This window comes from Lissotriton helveticus, chromosome 6 (assembly GCF_964261635.1).
Source record: "Lissotriton helveticus chromosome 6, aLisHel1.1, whole genome shotgun sequence".
In the NCBI taxonomy this organism is placed as follows: Eukaryota; Metazoa; Chordata; class Amphibia; order Caudata; family Salamandridae; genus Lissotriton; species Lissotriton helveticus.
In genome coordinates, this window is record NC_136067.1 from 698,237,508 (window position 1) to 698,251,091 (window position 13,584).

Sequence of the window (13,584 nt, forward strand, 5' to 3'; positions counted from 1 at the left end):
GTGCACTCCGCGATGAGTAGAAAAGATTTGAGGAAGGACGAAAGCACAGGTTAGAGCCTATATACCCTGATGACGTCAGGTCTGGAAATACTTGGTGATGCTGGAGAGTCATTGCAGAGGAAGGTTTTCCATACCATTTTAAAGCTTGGAAGTACTATTCATAATGTGAAGAATCTGCAGGATGATTATGTATTGACTAGAAATATCATTATTAAGCTAAATAAAAAAATATATTTTCTTTCCGCTGTGACCATTGCCTTTCTGCTTTGGTAACATATATATTTCCACATTTCAGGCACTTGGTAACCACGAGTTCGATAATGGTGTCGATGGATTATTGACGCCATTCCTTAAAAATGTGAATTTTCCCGTTCTGAGTGCGAATATACACCCGGACAATGTACTTGCTGCAAAACTGGCTGGCTATTTTCTGCCATATAAAATCTTGGATGTTGGTGGTGAAAAAGTGGGCATCGTTGGTTACACGTCAATTGAGACGCCTGTCCTTTCTGATACAGGTATGATCTTCGTAAACATGTTATATTGCTGTGTCCGCCGACTGTAGCACATGTATATTTATTTCTTCAGGTCTGAAAGATGTGGAAAGGGTTCTTCCTGGGAATGCACATGTTGGAAATTTGCACTTTCCGCAGTATCACCCTGATTTGTTTGTCTTTTCGATGAACCCTATTTTTGCTAGCAATAAGACTATGTGCACTTTACCTCTGCTAACTAATGGTAGACCGCTTGTGCTCCCCTTTAAACATGATGACATTAGTATACACCTGATTGACTCATTTCATTTACCTACAGGCCCCTAGTTTAGATACAAAATGCCTGTAAGTTAAAAGTCACTTGTGGGCTGCACCACCCCTTGTTTCACCCACTACAGTGACAAGAGTTAAGCAGGTCCCCAGGCTCTGTGGCCAGGGTGTGCAGTTTCAAACTGCCAATCAATCTCTCAAACAAGGCCCTTTTCACAGCCTTAAACTTTCATTTAAAATATCAATAAGTCACCTCTTAGGTAGGCCCCTTAACTCATAGGGTAGGGTGCTTAATATTTAAAAGTAGGATATGTTACTATTCCACATGTCGTTAAAGTGAAAAAGCATAAAAGCTATTGTCACTATAGCAAGCCTGGCTGCATCCGCAGGGAAATGCTCGATTACATTAAAAAACTATTTCGGATTGGTGTCGCTAGCGAAGTATTTCAAGGACTCTTTTTAATAGATAAACAAAATCCAGTTTAATGGTAAAGTTGCATTTTGTCTAACTATTAAAGAGAAAGTACTTTATAATCCTTACAGTCTCTAGAGGCCTTTCTGTAAGTATTCAGCTGTCACATGGAAGCATGATGGTCCTTGTGTGGGGAAGTGTGAACTGCTTCCAGGACAGGGATAATGAGTCTTGGATATGGGAAGGTGTTGTCCTCCCTTGGTGCAGGTCAAAGGGGTCTCCCCTGCCACAGGCAGATGTAGCTCACAACTGGGCCTTCCTCCCCTTCTGTCTTTCTATTCAGCCAAGCACCAACCCCACTTCTTCAGAACTGGTTTAGAGTGACGGCCGGGCTGTGTGCATTCTCTTTGACATTAGAGTGTCAAATTCAGCTTGAATGTCACATCCTGCTTGACAAATCCAGTGGGGTTTTTCATATGGCATTTGGGGTGCACTTCAAAGGAGGGAAACAGAGTGGCATAACAATTTGTGTGTATTCACTATCTGGTTGCTGAAACACAGCTTTGTCCTTCAAGACTTCAGTCTCTGAGGTTGTTGTTGGTACAGGGAATGCCTAACACTGGATTTTTGTTGTGTTAGATGTGGGGGAGCATTAGGATTTATCATAGTGCATTCCCAACGCACACTCCCAGCCCTCAGAGCGCAGGTTTAGTTTGGGTGAATAATTCAGCCATCTTATAAATGCTCAAGGTGGGTAGGGTTAGCCACAGCAACCTTCACTTCATTGGTTAGGGTGTCTCCAATGGTTATTCCCACCCACTAGCTCATTGCCGTCATTACTGTGGCATCTCCAGGCACATACTTCAGAACACATCTGACCCTACGGAAGATCAGAAGAGGACTGAACCTGCTGTGTGAAACCTGAGAAGAATTTAGAAGACTGGAGCTGGTCTCCCTCTTGTACCCAGGATAAAGAAATAGACTGCAAAGGTCATATAGGTGACCTCCTGTTACAGCGACACTGATAAAAAAATGGCTACAAGAGGCCTTTTCCTGCAACTACCCAGCTGATCAGTGGCAAGTGGACTTGACTGGACCTCCTATTGGGCTCTGCCTGCCACCCTTGTGAGTCTCTTAGTGCAAGAAGAGGATGGAATTACAATGACCCCTGCAGAGGCTGTCATGCCAGGAGAGAAGGAGCCTACAGGAGCCAGATCCCCCGCCTTGTTCAGAGCAGAGAGCAGTGTTGCTTCTTGCAGCCTGACCCTGACTGAAGTAGAGTACAGACATGGAGAAAGAAATCTGAAGTCACAACTGGAAACCTTCCACTTGGAAGAAAAAAACCTGGCAGAAGAAGAAAAGAAAAGAAAGGAGCCCTGGCAGCTAAGGAGAAAAGGCAGTTGTAGTGACCGAGGTATTTTCAACAATTGGACTGATTATGACAGTTGCCCATCACCATCTCAGTATATTTTACTGTTATTTGGGTATGTGTGATTATAAAGCAGGGCTTGTCAATGCTCTTTCTGTTTCCGACTTTATCTTACTTAATGGCAGGGCTTGCCTACTTGCTTTGGCATGATCTTATGCCTCCTTGTATGCCGCTTTTGCTCCTTTTCGGGCATAGAGGCCTATGCTCGAGTGACTCCATGTTCTAAGCTGTCGCTATCCTTCAAGCCTCTTTAGGTAAGAGGTTAGGTTTTAGTTCTGACATGTTGTGCACCCTTTCTAAACTAGAGAGAACCGTTTCTTATCAGAGGAATGTGCTCACTCGATGCCGGAGTCATAGCAAAACTCTTGGCCAGCTGCTTGTTGTGCTCTCATGGTACGAAGTGGTACAGGAATCGGGTGGGAAAGGTAGGTGGAGCTTTCTAGAAGCTTCGATGGAGGGTTGCATTCCATATTAGAGAAAGAGGCCCGAGAGGGAGAGTGAGTTACAAGAGTCAGTTGCGGAGATGAGAAGTTCTGGTCTGATGGTTTTGGCGTCTGGTGATACATCACGGTGCAGACGTGCAGTCGTGGCTGTGTAACAGAGAGTCATGACCTGACCAGAGAGCGAGAGCGAGAGAGAGAGAGAGAGACGGGCCTTTCTCCCAGTGCAAGATGACTAAGATCATGTTGAGGTGTTCCAATGACACTTGTTATATGATTACTTACGTCTAACCATTTCTTTCATTTTCAGCATAAATGTATATGTCAGTAATTGCTATTGTGAAGAATGTCTACTGTAATGTTTAGGTATTTCTTTCTTTTGTCATTCTATCATTGTGTAATAAAGAAACCCCATAGCATATAATTTGTCTGTATTCCTTGTGAGGGAAGGTCGGGCCCCTTTTTTTACCAAGTGCCTACAGAGGGATGGGTGATTCCCCTCTAACGGGTAGTTGTTGATATGGGAGGGAAATCGGCTCCCAGCAGGGAAGTCCAAATTCTAAGTACTTCACCCCAGCATAGTGGAGGCATGTGTTCGGTCGCCAGAAGGCGTTGTTCGTACTGAGGTGCGTTGTGTCGTGCAGTGGCACGTTGTTTCACCGGAAGGTGTTGTCGCACAGAGGTGCGTTGTTTTGTCTCACGTAGTGGCGCGTTGTTTCGCCAGAAGGCATTGTTCGTACTGAGGTGCGTTCTCTCGCGTCGTGGTGCGTTGTTTCACCGGAAGGTGTTGTCGCACAGTGGTGCGTTGTGTTGCTTTACATATGTCCTCCTAACTATGGCTATAGATCTGAAGTATTTCTAGTCTTCAGTGTTGATCCTTTCTCAGGTAGGTATTCTAAAAGTGTGGTGTTTTCATGACTCCTGAGAGGGGCTGTGGTAAGTAGTGGCCTGGTAACTGACAGAGACATCAAAAATAGGAGAAAACCAAGTCCTTACAGCAGTAGAAGAGTTTGCACCAGAGGAGAAAATGTTGGCTTGGCCTTGGAGGAGAAAGAGGCCCTGCTAGCCCATGAGAGGGGCCAGAGAGAACTGCATCTGAGTACCAAGAGAATCTCTGAGAATCAGGAGTGGCCAATGTGGCCTTGATGAGAGGTTGTCCCCAGGAGAAGAGGTTAGAGCATGCCCTAGTGTCTCTTAGTTGGGAGGTAGATGCAGGAGGAACGCTGGTGATCTCTGATGTAGGAGTTGTCACTTCCTCCAAATCACAGTGCATGGGGCCCTTGTCACTGCCCTGAGGGATACCTGTCCCAGACCATGAACGTGGAAAATCTAGTTTTCCATGTCTTCACCCTGACAGGGAATGTGATCATTACTTCAGGTAGACACTTACAGATTTAAGGTTCCTTTGCCAGCCAGACCATGGTGGTGGAATAGCTGGTTTCCCTTGGGCAGTATCTTCCAGTACCGATATGTAGGGTAACCCATGCCCATGGGCAGAACATTGACTGACCCAAGACTTCTGACCTGGAGTTGCTGCCTGTACTGTCACAGAGATAGAGGACTAGAGATCTGCACCAGGCAGACCACTGCATGACACTGGCAGAGTGTGTCACCCATGTTCGGTGATGTGGGTCCTCCCTGGACGTCCTGGACTGCCAGGTGCCTGTCTATTCTCAGGGTACAGACCCTGGGCTAAGAAGTCAGTCTCAGGGTACCACCCCTCAGATAACAGGAGTGAGAGTGGCAGGATTGTGTCTTACCCCTGTGGGTGTAGCCAGTGGTGTCTGGTAAATCTTGAAAGTGGTGGGCCTAAGATCACAAGATGTAATTGTGACTGATGTCGTAGAGCAGTTTTTTTTATCAATACTAGACCTGCAGTTTGCATCTAGAGGGCAAAGCCACTGGTTAACAAAGTTGGATCTTATCTACCATTTATCAAATGAGAATTCACTAAGCATGGGCGGATTTTACGAATTGGCAATCCGCGAACTTGCGTATTTACGGATTCGCAATCCGCAAAATCCGCGAACTCTCGCGAATTTGCGGATTTTTTTTTTGTGTTCGCAAGGATTTCTGCCAGTTCGCGAGGGTTCTGTACCAGTTCGCAATTGCGAACTTACTTGTCGGCTCGCAACGGCCGCGACTATGTTGTTTCTACATCTGGTTCATCATCACAGGTTCACAGCACCCTCTGTTTCACCACTGCCACCCTCTGGTACACCCATGCCACCCTCTGGTACATCACTGCCACCCTCTGGTTGGTTTATCACTGTAGATTATGGGGGTGAAAAAAAGCAAGCACACCTGCCCTGCTTCAACTGACATGAATTAATTTGGGGTTGATTAATGTGTCACTGAATTTAAACTTCCAGTCTGGCTGGCACCTGCTTCCTTATCTGTAATTTGCTGAACTCTGAAGGGCCCCCTCAGGAAGCACTACAGGGAATGGTTACTAATGATGATAAGATTGAACTTTTGCACCTGCTGAGTGCTTTCAGTTTTGCAAAAATCCAAATATCCAGCAGCATCCACAAAAGTAATCCTTCCAGGTCAAGATCCAAATCAAAGTGACCAGCACATGAAGAAAGCACTGGGAGGAGCCTGGTGGACAGGAACAGGAAGTTGGAGATTGTGGGGCACTTCCTCCCTCCCACCCCCACCCACCAAAATGGACTCCTTGCAAAGAAAAAGTGCAGGCAAATGTCAACCTGAGGAGTTATTCTGATAAAAATCATAATTTTCAAGGTTTATGCTGCCTGCTGGTGGATTTCTTGTGCGAAATTGCAAATTTTGCAATCTCGCAATTGCGAGATTGTCGCTGCCCGCCGCATCTACGTGTTCGCAAGTATTTACTCCCGCGAAATTGTATAGTATTCTAGTTGGCAAGTGCGACCAAGCAAAAAATCCGCTTCGCACGGATTTTACGAATTTTCGGCAAGTTCGCGTGAGTTCCCGGATTGCGAATTTACCGAAAATCCGCAAAATCCGCGAGCGGAACGGATTTTACGCCCATGCTTAGAATTCACATGCCTATTCCAATTTGAGCTGTGCTGCACTTGAATGGTTTATCCTGTGGCATACAGTCTAAACCATAGACCAGAAGCAATGCATTTCGTCTGCATAGGCCAAGGTCTCTGGAATTGTGCAATTTTACAGCCACTGTGTTTGTTCGCAATTATGGATTTGCCGCATAAGCCATGTAACTCAGCACTTGCTGCATAATTTGTAGATTTTGACAAATACGAGTTTGCAAAGTTTAACTGGCCATTTTTCTGATGCTTATGCTATATTGGGGTGTTATACTAGTACTCATTTGAGAAAGCCAATGTCCAGACAGTGTTAACAAGTGGAAAAATGCCAAAATAATAAAGTAATAAATACTGTCACAAAATGTGTCCTGTTGCACTGAAAGATTTTCAATTTTTTTGACACATATTTGTCACCCCGTACCCTATGAGAGCGGCACGACATGGCAACGGTTTCCAACTTATGTCTGGTTGGAAACCGTAACTAAAGTGCAGGAAATGGTTTTAAAACCAAAGACAATAACTTAAACCCATTACTTGGGAACAGAAAGTTAAACTCTTCAATGTGAAGAAACGGTGTCACAATAAGCCATAGGGAACAAACACTACTAATCTCGCTATGATTTCAAGCAATGTCTTGCAGCAGGGTATAGCAGGATTATTGCAGCCGGCACTCGACCTGCTGGGCTATCTAACTTCTTGATAGGTCGCAGTAAAATCAAAATACTGCACAGTGACACCCTCCCACCTAATTTACCAGTCTGTGCACCTCTAGCCTCTCCTTAAAAGTGCTGTGCCGGTCACGGAAAATGCTGGATGTGCAATGTAGTCTGGATTCTTTCCCTTTAATCCAGTACTTAAATGGGAAAAAATAAGTGTAGGTGCTCATTAAATTGAGCTAGGGGAGTGGCTAGTGGGCGGGTTAGAGGCAGGGCAAGACATGATGATACTAACACGATATGTTAATGTTTTCTTGTTTTGCAATATTTGAAGCTTCTCATTGTCATACCGTTCCTACTTGATTGCTTTTGGCACAATATGTCTAATACACACAGAAACAAGCAGACGATGCACACCCAAAAGCATTCCAAGCATGTCTTTAAAACTACTTCCTGAGAGTGTCCAGATTCTCTTCCTCTCTGAGCTCGCTTTCTCTCACACTCAAACATACACAGAAGCAGGCAAGCAAACACACACACACACACGCACGCACACACACACACACAAGCAGACAAATACTCACCAGAACCAGTTCACTCGGGATTGCAACAGCACAGCAAGCACAGTGGGAATGTTATGTTATTTTATGTTATACAGGGCTTTATAACGCGCTCAAATACTCTAGAGTGTCCTGGCTCGTGCGCTGAAGGTGAGAGAGTGGGCCGAAAAATTACTTAACCATTTTGAAGAGATAAGTTTTTAGAGTTTTTTTTTAAAAGACCGAAGTCCTGTGTATGCTGTAGCTCCACAGGAAGAGCGTTCCAGGCAGCAGCTGCTTTCACAGAGATGGACTGGCCCCCTAAACGCGCCCTACGAAACCATGGGATGACCAGCCGGCACTGGATGGCCAATCGTAGATGGCGGTTTGCCGTATACAGGACAAAACGTCTCCTCAGATACGCTGGCCCTGGACCATGAATGGCCCTTTGAGATAGAATGAGGGCCTTAAATTGCACCCGCTGGGACACTGGTAGCCAATGCAGATCACACAAATGTTGCCAGACACTAGATCTCCGCGAGATGTTGAACAGGAGTCTAGCCACGGCATTCTGTATGATCTGGAGTTTCTTAACCAGATAGGCCAGAATGCCAATGAACAAAGCATTGGCATATTCGAGGCGGGAAAGGATAAGGGCACGCGCTACCATTTCATAGGGGAAGAACCTACGTAGGGGCTTGAGGGTACCAAAGCAAACTCCTGTGAGTTTTTTAATGTGCTCTTCAAACCGTCGATTTTCCCCAAACCAAACCCCCAAGTTTTTTGCCGGATCCCCCACAGAGCAGGGACAAGGGACATTGGGAGGCCACAGTGATTCTCTGAAGGCGGAGGGGAACTGACCATATAGGAGTACCTCCGATTTTTCCTCATTGCACTTAAGTTGGGCATGTGCAACCCAGCGGAAAACCGATGAATGCCAGGTCTGAGCGGTCTTAGTATCCAGATCCGAACCCCTCCAAGTAAATAGCAGCTGGGTGTCATCCGCGTAGGCAATAATTTTCACACCCAGTTCCTCCGCTAAAACAATCAAGGGGGTCAGATAGATGTTGAAAAGCAGAGGATGAATAGGGGGGCACCCAGACCTGCTGAGTACGGTTATCCAAGAACGATTCAATCCATTTCAGAGCAGAGCCGGTAATGCCAATAAATGACAGCCGGTCAAGAAGAAGTTGATGGGTCACCGTATCGAAGGCAGCAGAGAGGTCCAACAAAATCAGAGCCGCCCTGCCGCCTCCATCTAGGCACTCCCTGATTGCCTCAGTCATTTCAACCAATGCCGCCTCCGTACTGTAGGAGGCTCGAAACCCGGATTGAGCAGGGTGCAAAGCATTAGATGTTTCCACAAAAGCCTCCAGCTGGCGAAATACAACCTTCTCACAAACTTTTGCCAAAGCTGGCAAGAGGGAGATGGGGCAATAATTTGATGGAACCGAGGGATCTAGCCCCGATTTTTTGAGAAGGGATAAGAGTTTGGTCTGCTTCCAGCACGTGGGAACAGTGGCCGTCTGAAGGGAGAGATTAATAATCTTGACTACCTCTGAGCTGACCACCTCTGCTACCCCCGCTAAAACTCGGGCTGGGCATGGTTCAGTGGGTGAGCCAGATTTCAAAGATTTAAAAATAGCTAAAATATCGGGCTCGGTCACCGATGAGAAATGCCTGAACTGGTCGGTAGGAGGACTAAGGGGCAGCGGGAGTGCCAGGGAAGCACTCTTCTGATCAGAAAGAGCAGCACCCAGGCTGTCCTGAATCTTAGTTATTTTTCCAATAAAAAAGGAGGACATGACCTCACACCATTGGACAGAGGAAGGTAGTGCCATTTGCTCTGCGATAGCAAAAATCTCCGTACTATTGTTGTTAGCATTGGTGATCCTCCCAGCATAGTAGTTACTTTTTGCTTTCCTAATGGCAGAATAGTATTCTCTCTGGGCAGTGCGAAGTACAGACTTGGCAGAGGGGCAATACTCCAGCCACCAGCTACGCTCCAATTTGTAACAGCCCCGTTTCAATTCTTTCAGGACGTTTGAAAAACAGGGCTTTGAAGGAGGGGAACACCGTTTACCACTAGCAGCTGGTTGGCAGTAGAGCTAACCCCTTGGCTAATCCAGGAGTCAAAGTTATGCACTGCCCCCAATGAGATCAGGACCCAGTGACGGACGGGCCTGAAGTAAAACATCGGGGAGGAGGAGTGTTATGCGGCAGGGAGGTGTTTTTTGTTTTCTTTGTTTGCCTCGGCTTCGTCCGTCACCTCTTCTCCCCCCTGTAGGGTCGCGCTCTAGTTGATGCGCGCTACATTATGACGTAGCGCGCGCGGTGGCCATTTTAGGTCACACAGCGCGAGCGATAGTCGCCGCAGAGACTTGGAGAGCACCGGACGCCCGGCGCTCTCCTGCTGTTGTAATTTGCAATAAACCAGTGTCTACACCCTCAACCTGGCCCTAGTGATTATTTACATAGGAGAGAGAGCACCTTTACAGTGGCGACGAGGGTGGGATATAAAAAAAAAAGGGTAGAAAGCACGAAGAACACCTGCAGGTCAGGAACCCAGCACAGGAAGGAGAGGAGCAACAGTAACCAGAGGGCCACCACGAGGACACAGTGGGAGCAAAGAGGAACCAAGTCACAAAAGGCAGCAGGAGAACGTGGTGCAGGACCAAGCAGAAGAACAGCAGAAGGGATAAATCAGCACCAGGTACAGGGGACAGAATGAATCAGGGCGAGTAGCCAGACAGAGCCCCACGGAGAACCCCTTAGCACCCACATAGGACCGGCCTGAGGAAGGGACACCCAGGGGAGAACACCCAGAAGTAGCGCCTCACTAAAGAGAGGCCCTGGCAGAGATAGCGAGGAATGGAGACGGGGGCACAGGAGGTCCCCAGCAGGACCAAGCGCACGGAGCAGGAGCAAGCGCGCCGGGCAGCCCGAGAGGCCAGGGGGCGGAACCAGAAAGACACGCCAAAATGAGTGCGCAGGCAAAGTCACTCACGACGCCGATCCCGTTTTTACCCAAACCAGGAGAGCCATTGATGAAATGGGAGGACTGGAGAGAGTATTTCATGAACTATATAGAAGCCCTGGAGGATGAGAACGGAGAAGGCTTCCCCAGTCAAAGGAAGAAGAGGATACTTCTGCACAACTTAGGCCCGGAAGGTATCAGGGTATTCCAGAACCTCGTGCCCACGCCCAGACCAGCTGCAGACGACGACGTATTTAGACATGCTATAGAAGATCTGAATAACCACTATCGACCAGCAGTGTGCGTATCCATTGATCGATACAATTTCCAGCAAAGGAAACAGGAGGCTGGCGAATCAATTGATGACTACATTGCGGCGCTAAGGAAGCTGGCGATAACGTGCAAATTCGGCGTCTTGCATGACGAATTCATAAAGTATCATCGGTCCAAGATAAATTATGTGTGAATGGGGACGCTACGCTTAAGGAAGTGATAGCCATGGTAAAAAAAGCTGAACTGTCGAAAAGATGCGCGGACACAGCCAAAAGAGAGCAGATGCTGAGACCCATGGTGAACAAAGTAGACGATGCAGAGCCAACAGGAAGGAACAAATCCACGACGGCAGAATGCAAAGGACCAAACAGGGGGACAGGGAAACCCATGCAGCAAAGGAAGCAGAAAAGAGAAGGCACAAACACGTGCTACCGGGGCGGAAGCCAGGCCTATGCGGCCCACGACAAAAGATGTCCGGCGTTCCGAGCCAAGTGCATATTCTGCGGCGTAATAGGGCACTACGAGAAGGTTTGCCTCCGAAAAATGAGAAGACCCACGGTGAAATATGTCACGCAAGATCAAGAGGATGAAGAAGAAGGAGAACAGGAAGAAGAAGACAACGTACTCTGTGTAGAAGGGCAAGTACTGGGCATAGATTGCAGATGCTCCCGCAAGCCACAATGTGACATGGTAATAGGTGGCCGGCCGATGGTTGGATACAGAGTCCTGAACTTTGAATTCAAAGGGCGAAGTGCCGAGTGCAAATTGTATGTAGCGGAGAAGGGACCATCCGTCCTGGGGTGAATGGACCAAGGTGACTTAGGCATACAGTTGGATCCAGGAGGAGACACGCAAGTGCTGATGACTGCCCCGGAACATTGGCCGGACTTTGAAAGGATGAGGAGTGACTTCCCCAAAGTATTTGGTGGGAGATTTGGCAAATTAGAAAAGTTCACGCATCGGATAGACCTCAAGGAGAGTTCCAAGCCAATCTCCCACAAAGTAAGGAACGTACCCATAGCAGTAAGAGAGGCGGTACAGCAAGAGTTGCACAGATTGGAGGAAAATGGAATCATCGAACCTATAAATTGCTCGGAGTGGTTGGTGTCCCTAGTGGTAGCGATGAAGCCAAACGGGAAGGTCCACCTCTGTGTGGATTTGAGAGAACTGAACAAATGCATCATTGTATAAAAATTCCCACTGCCTCGCATCGAAGAGATGTTAGCAAAGACCAAAGGAGTGAAGCGGTTCTCCACTATTGATCTTACGTCAGCCTATCACCAAATAGCCTTGCACCCGGCGAGCCGGAAACTCGCATCGTTCATAACACCATTCGGATGTTACCAATTCAGATGCATGCCCTTTGGCCTTGCGTCAGCGGCGGCAGTGTTCCAAAAATTAATGCACCGCCTATTCAAAGACAATGAAGGTGTGCAGTACTTCCAGGACGACATATTAGTGATGGGAAAAGACCTCAAGGATCATGATAAGAAACTTGATATGGTGCTTCGAGTCCTGGAAGATAACGGTCTAACCGCAGAGTGGGAGAAATGCCGTCTTGGAATGACCTCTGTCACTTACCTGGGGCACGAGATTGGAGAACATGGAATCACACCAAAAAGGGCTAACATGAAGGCGATCTGTGATGCCCCAGCAACAAGCAGTAAGGAAGAAGTGAGATCCTTCTTAGGCATAGCTGAATATTACAGCAAATTTGTACAACATTTTGCCACTAAGACACACCACCTGAGGCAACTCATTAAGGACAAAACAGCATTCCCGTGGCCAGAAGAAACACAAAAGGAGTTTGTTGCCCTGAAGAACGACATCAGCTAAGCCTTACCCCTGCATGGCTACGACCCCCAAGGGCGGTCAGTATTGACGACGGATGCCAGCGAAAAAGGACTGGGAGCAGTCCTCATGCAGCAGAGGGCGGATGGCACGATGGAAACTCTCAGCTTCGCATCAAGGGCCCTATCACCCACGGAACAAAAATTCAGTGTGATAGAGAAAGAGATGCTGGCAGTAGTGTGGGCCATAGGGAGGTTTCGCCAGTTCCCAGGGGGCACGAGGTTTCAACTTAAGACTGACTACAAGCCCCTTGTCAACTTCCTCACATCGAGTGGACATGCGAGCGCCACGCATCGCCAAGATGAAGCTGAAACTGCTCGAATACAGATACGACGTAGAGTACATCCCGGGAATGAGGAACAAGGTAGCGGACTACCTAAGCAGGGCTTCAGCCATGGAGGAAGCCTCCACCAGCACGGGGGAGAGTGAAGAGATGGTGGCCTTAACGGAGGATCCCGAGAAAGTGATAAGTAACCAGGAATGAACCGAAGCATACGGAGGAGACCGGGACATCGAAGAAGTCAAGGAATGTATCCTACAAGGATGGCCCGAAAAGAAAAGGTTGCGGACAGCAATAAGGACGTTTTATGAAGTGCGAGAGGAACTATCTATGGACGACAAAGGTGTATTCCTATACAGAGGAGATAAAGTAGTCCTGCCAACAACATTGGTACCCCACCTGGTACCTGTGCTACACGAGGGACACCTGGGTATCGTAAAGACAAAAATGAGAGCGAAGCAAACGTACTGGTGGCCAGTAATGGACATCCAAATTAAAAGGCACATGAGGGACTGTGACCAGTGTCAAAGGGCGGACAAGACCCTGACACCTCTTAGACCAGCATTAGGGAAGTTTGCCACCCCGATAAACCCCTGGAAGAGGTGTCCATAGACATTCTGGGTCCTATATTAGACACACAGGGCACGCCCAAATATCTATGCGTCCTGGTGGACAAGTACTCTAAGTGGCCGGAAGTGCATGTCCAGAAAGACATGGATAGCGATACAGTACTCAGATTTCTCACATCCATCTTCCTTAGGGAAGGCATTCCCAGATCCATATTAAGTGACAACGGACCGCAGTTCACCTCGGAAAAATGGCACAAGTACATGGAGAGGAATGGCATCAAGACCAAACACACCTCCATATTTCACCCTGCAGAGAATGGTCTGGTTGAGCGGTTTAACAGGGTCATTATGGGATCTGTCCAAGC

The 13,584-nt window shown here is 47.5% G+C and overlaps 1 protein-coding gene across 1 annotated transcript in view; it reads left to right on the forward strand.

Annotated features, from left to right (window-relative positions):
- NT5E (5'-nucleotidase ecto) overlaps positions 1 to 13,584 on the forward strand; it is a 649,764-nt gene that overhangs the window by 347,688 nt on the left and 288,492 nt on the right. The window contains exon 2 of the mRNA XM_078648160.1: positions 296 to 518. Within this exon, the coding sequence (XP_078504286.1) occupies positions 296 to 518 (223 nt within the window). The remainder of the gene's footprint in view (positions 1 to 295; positions 519 to 13,584) is intronic.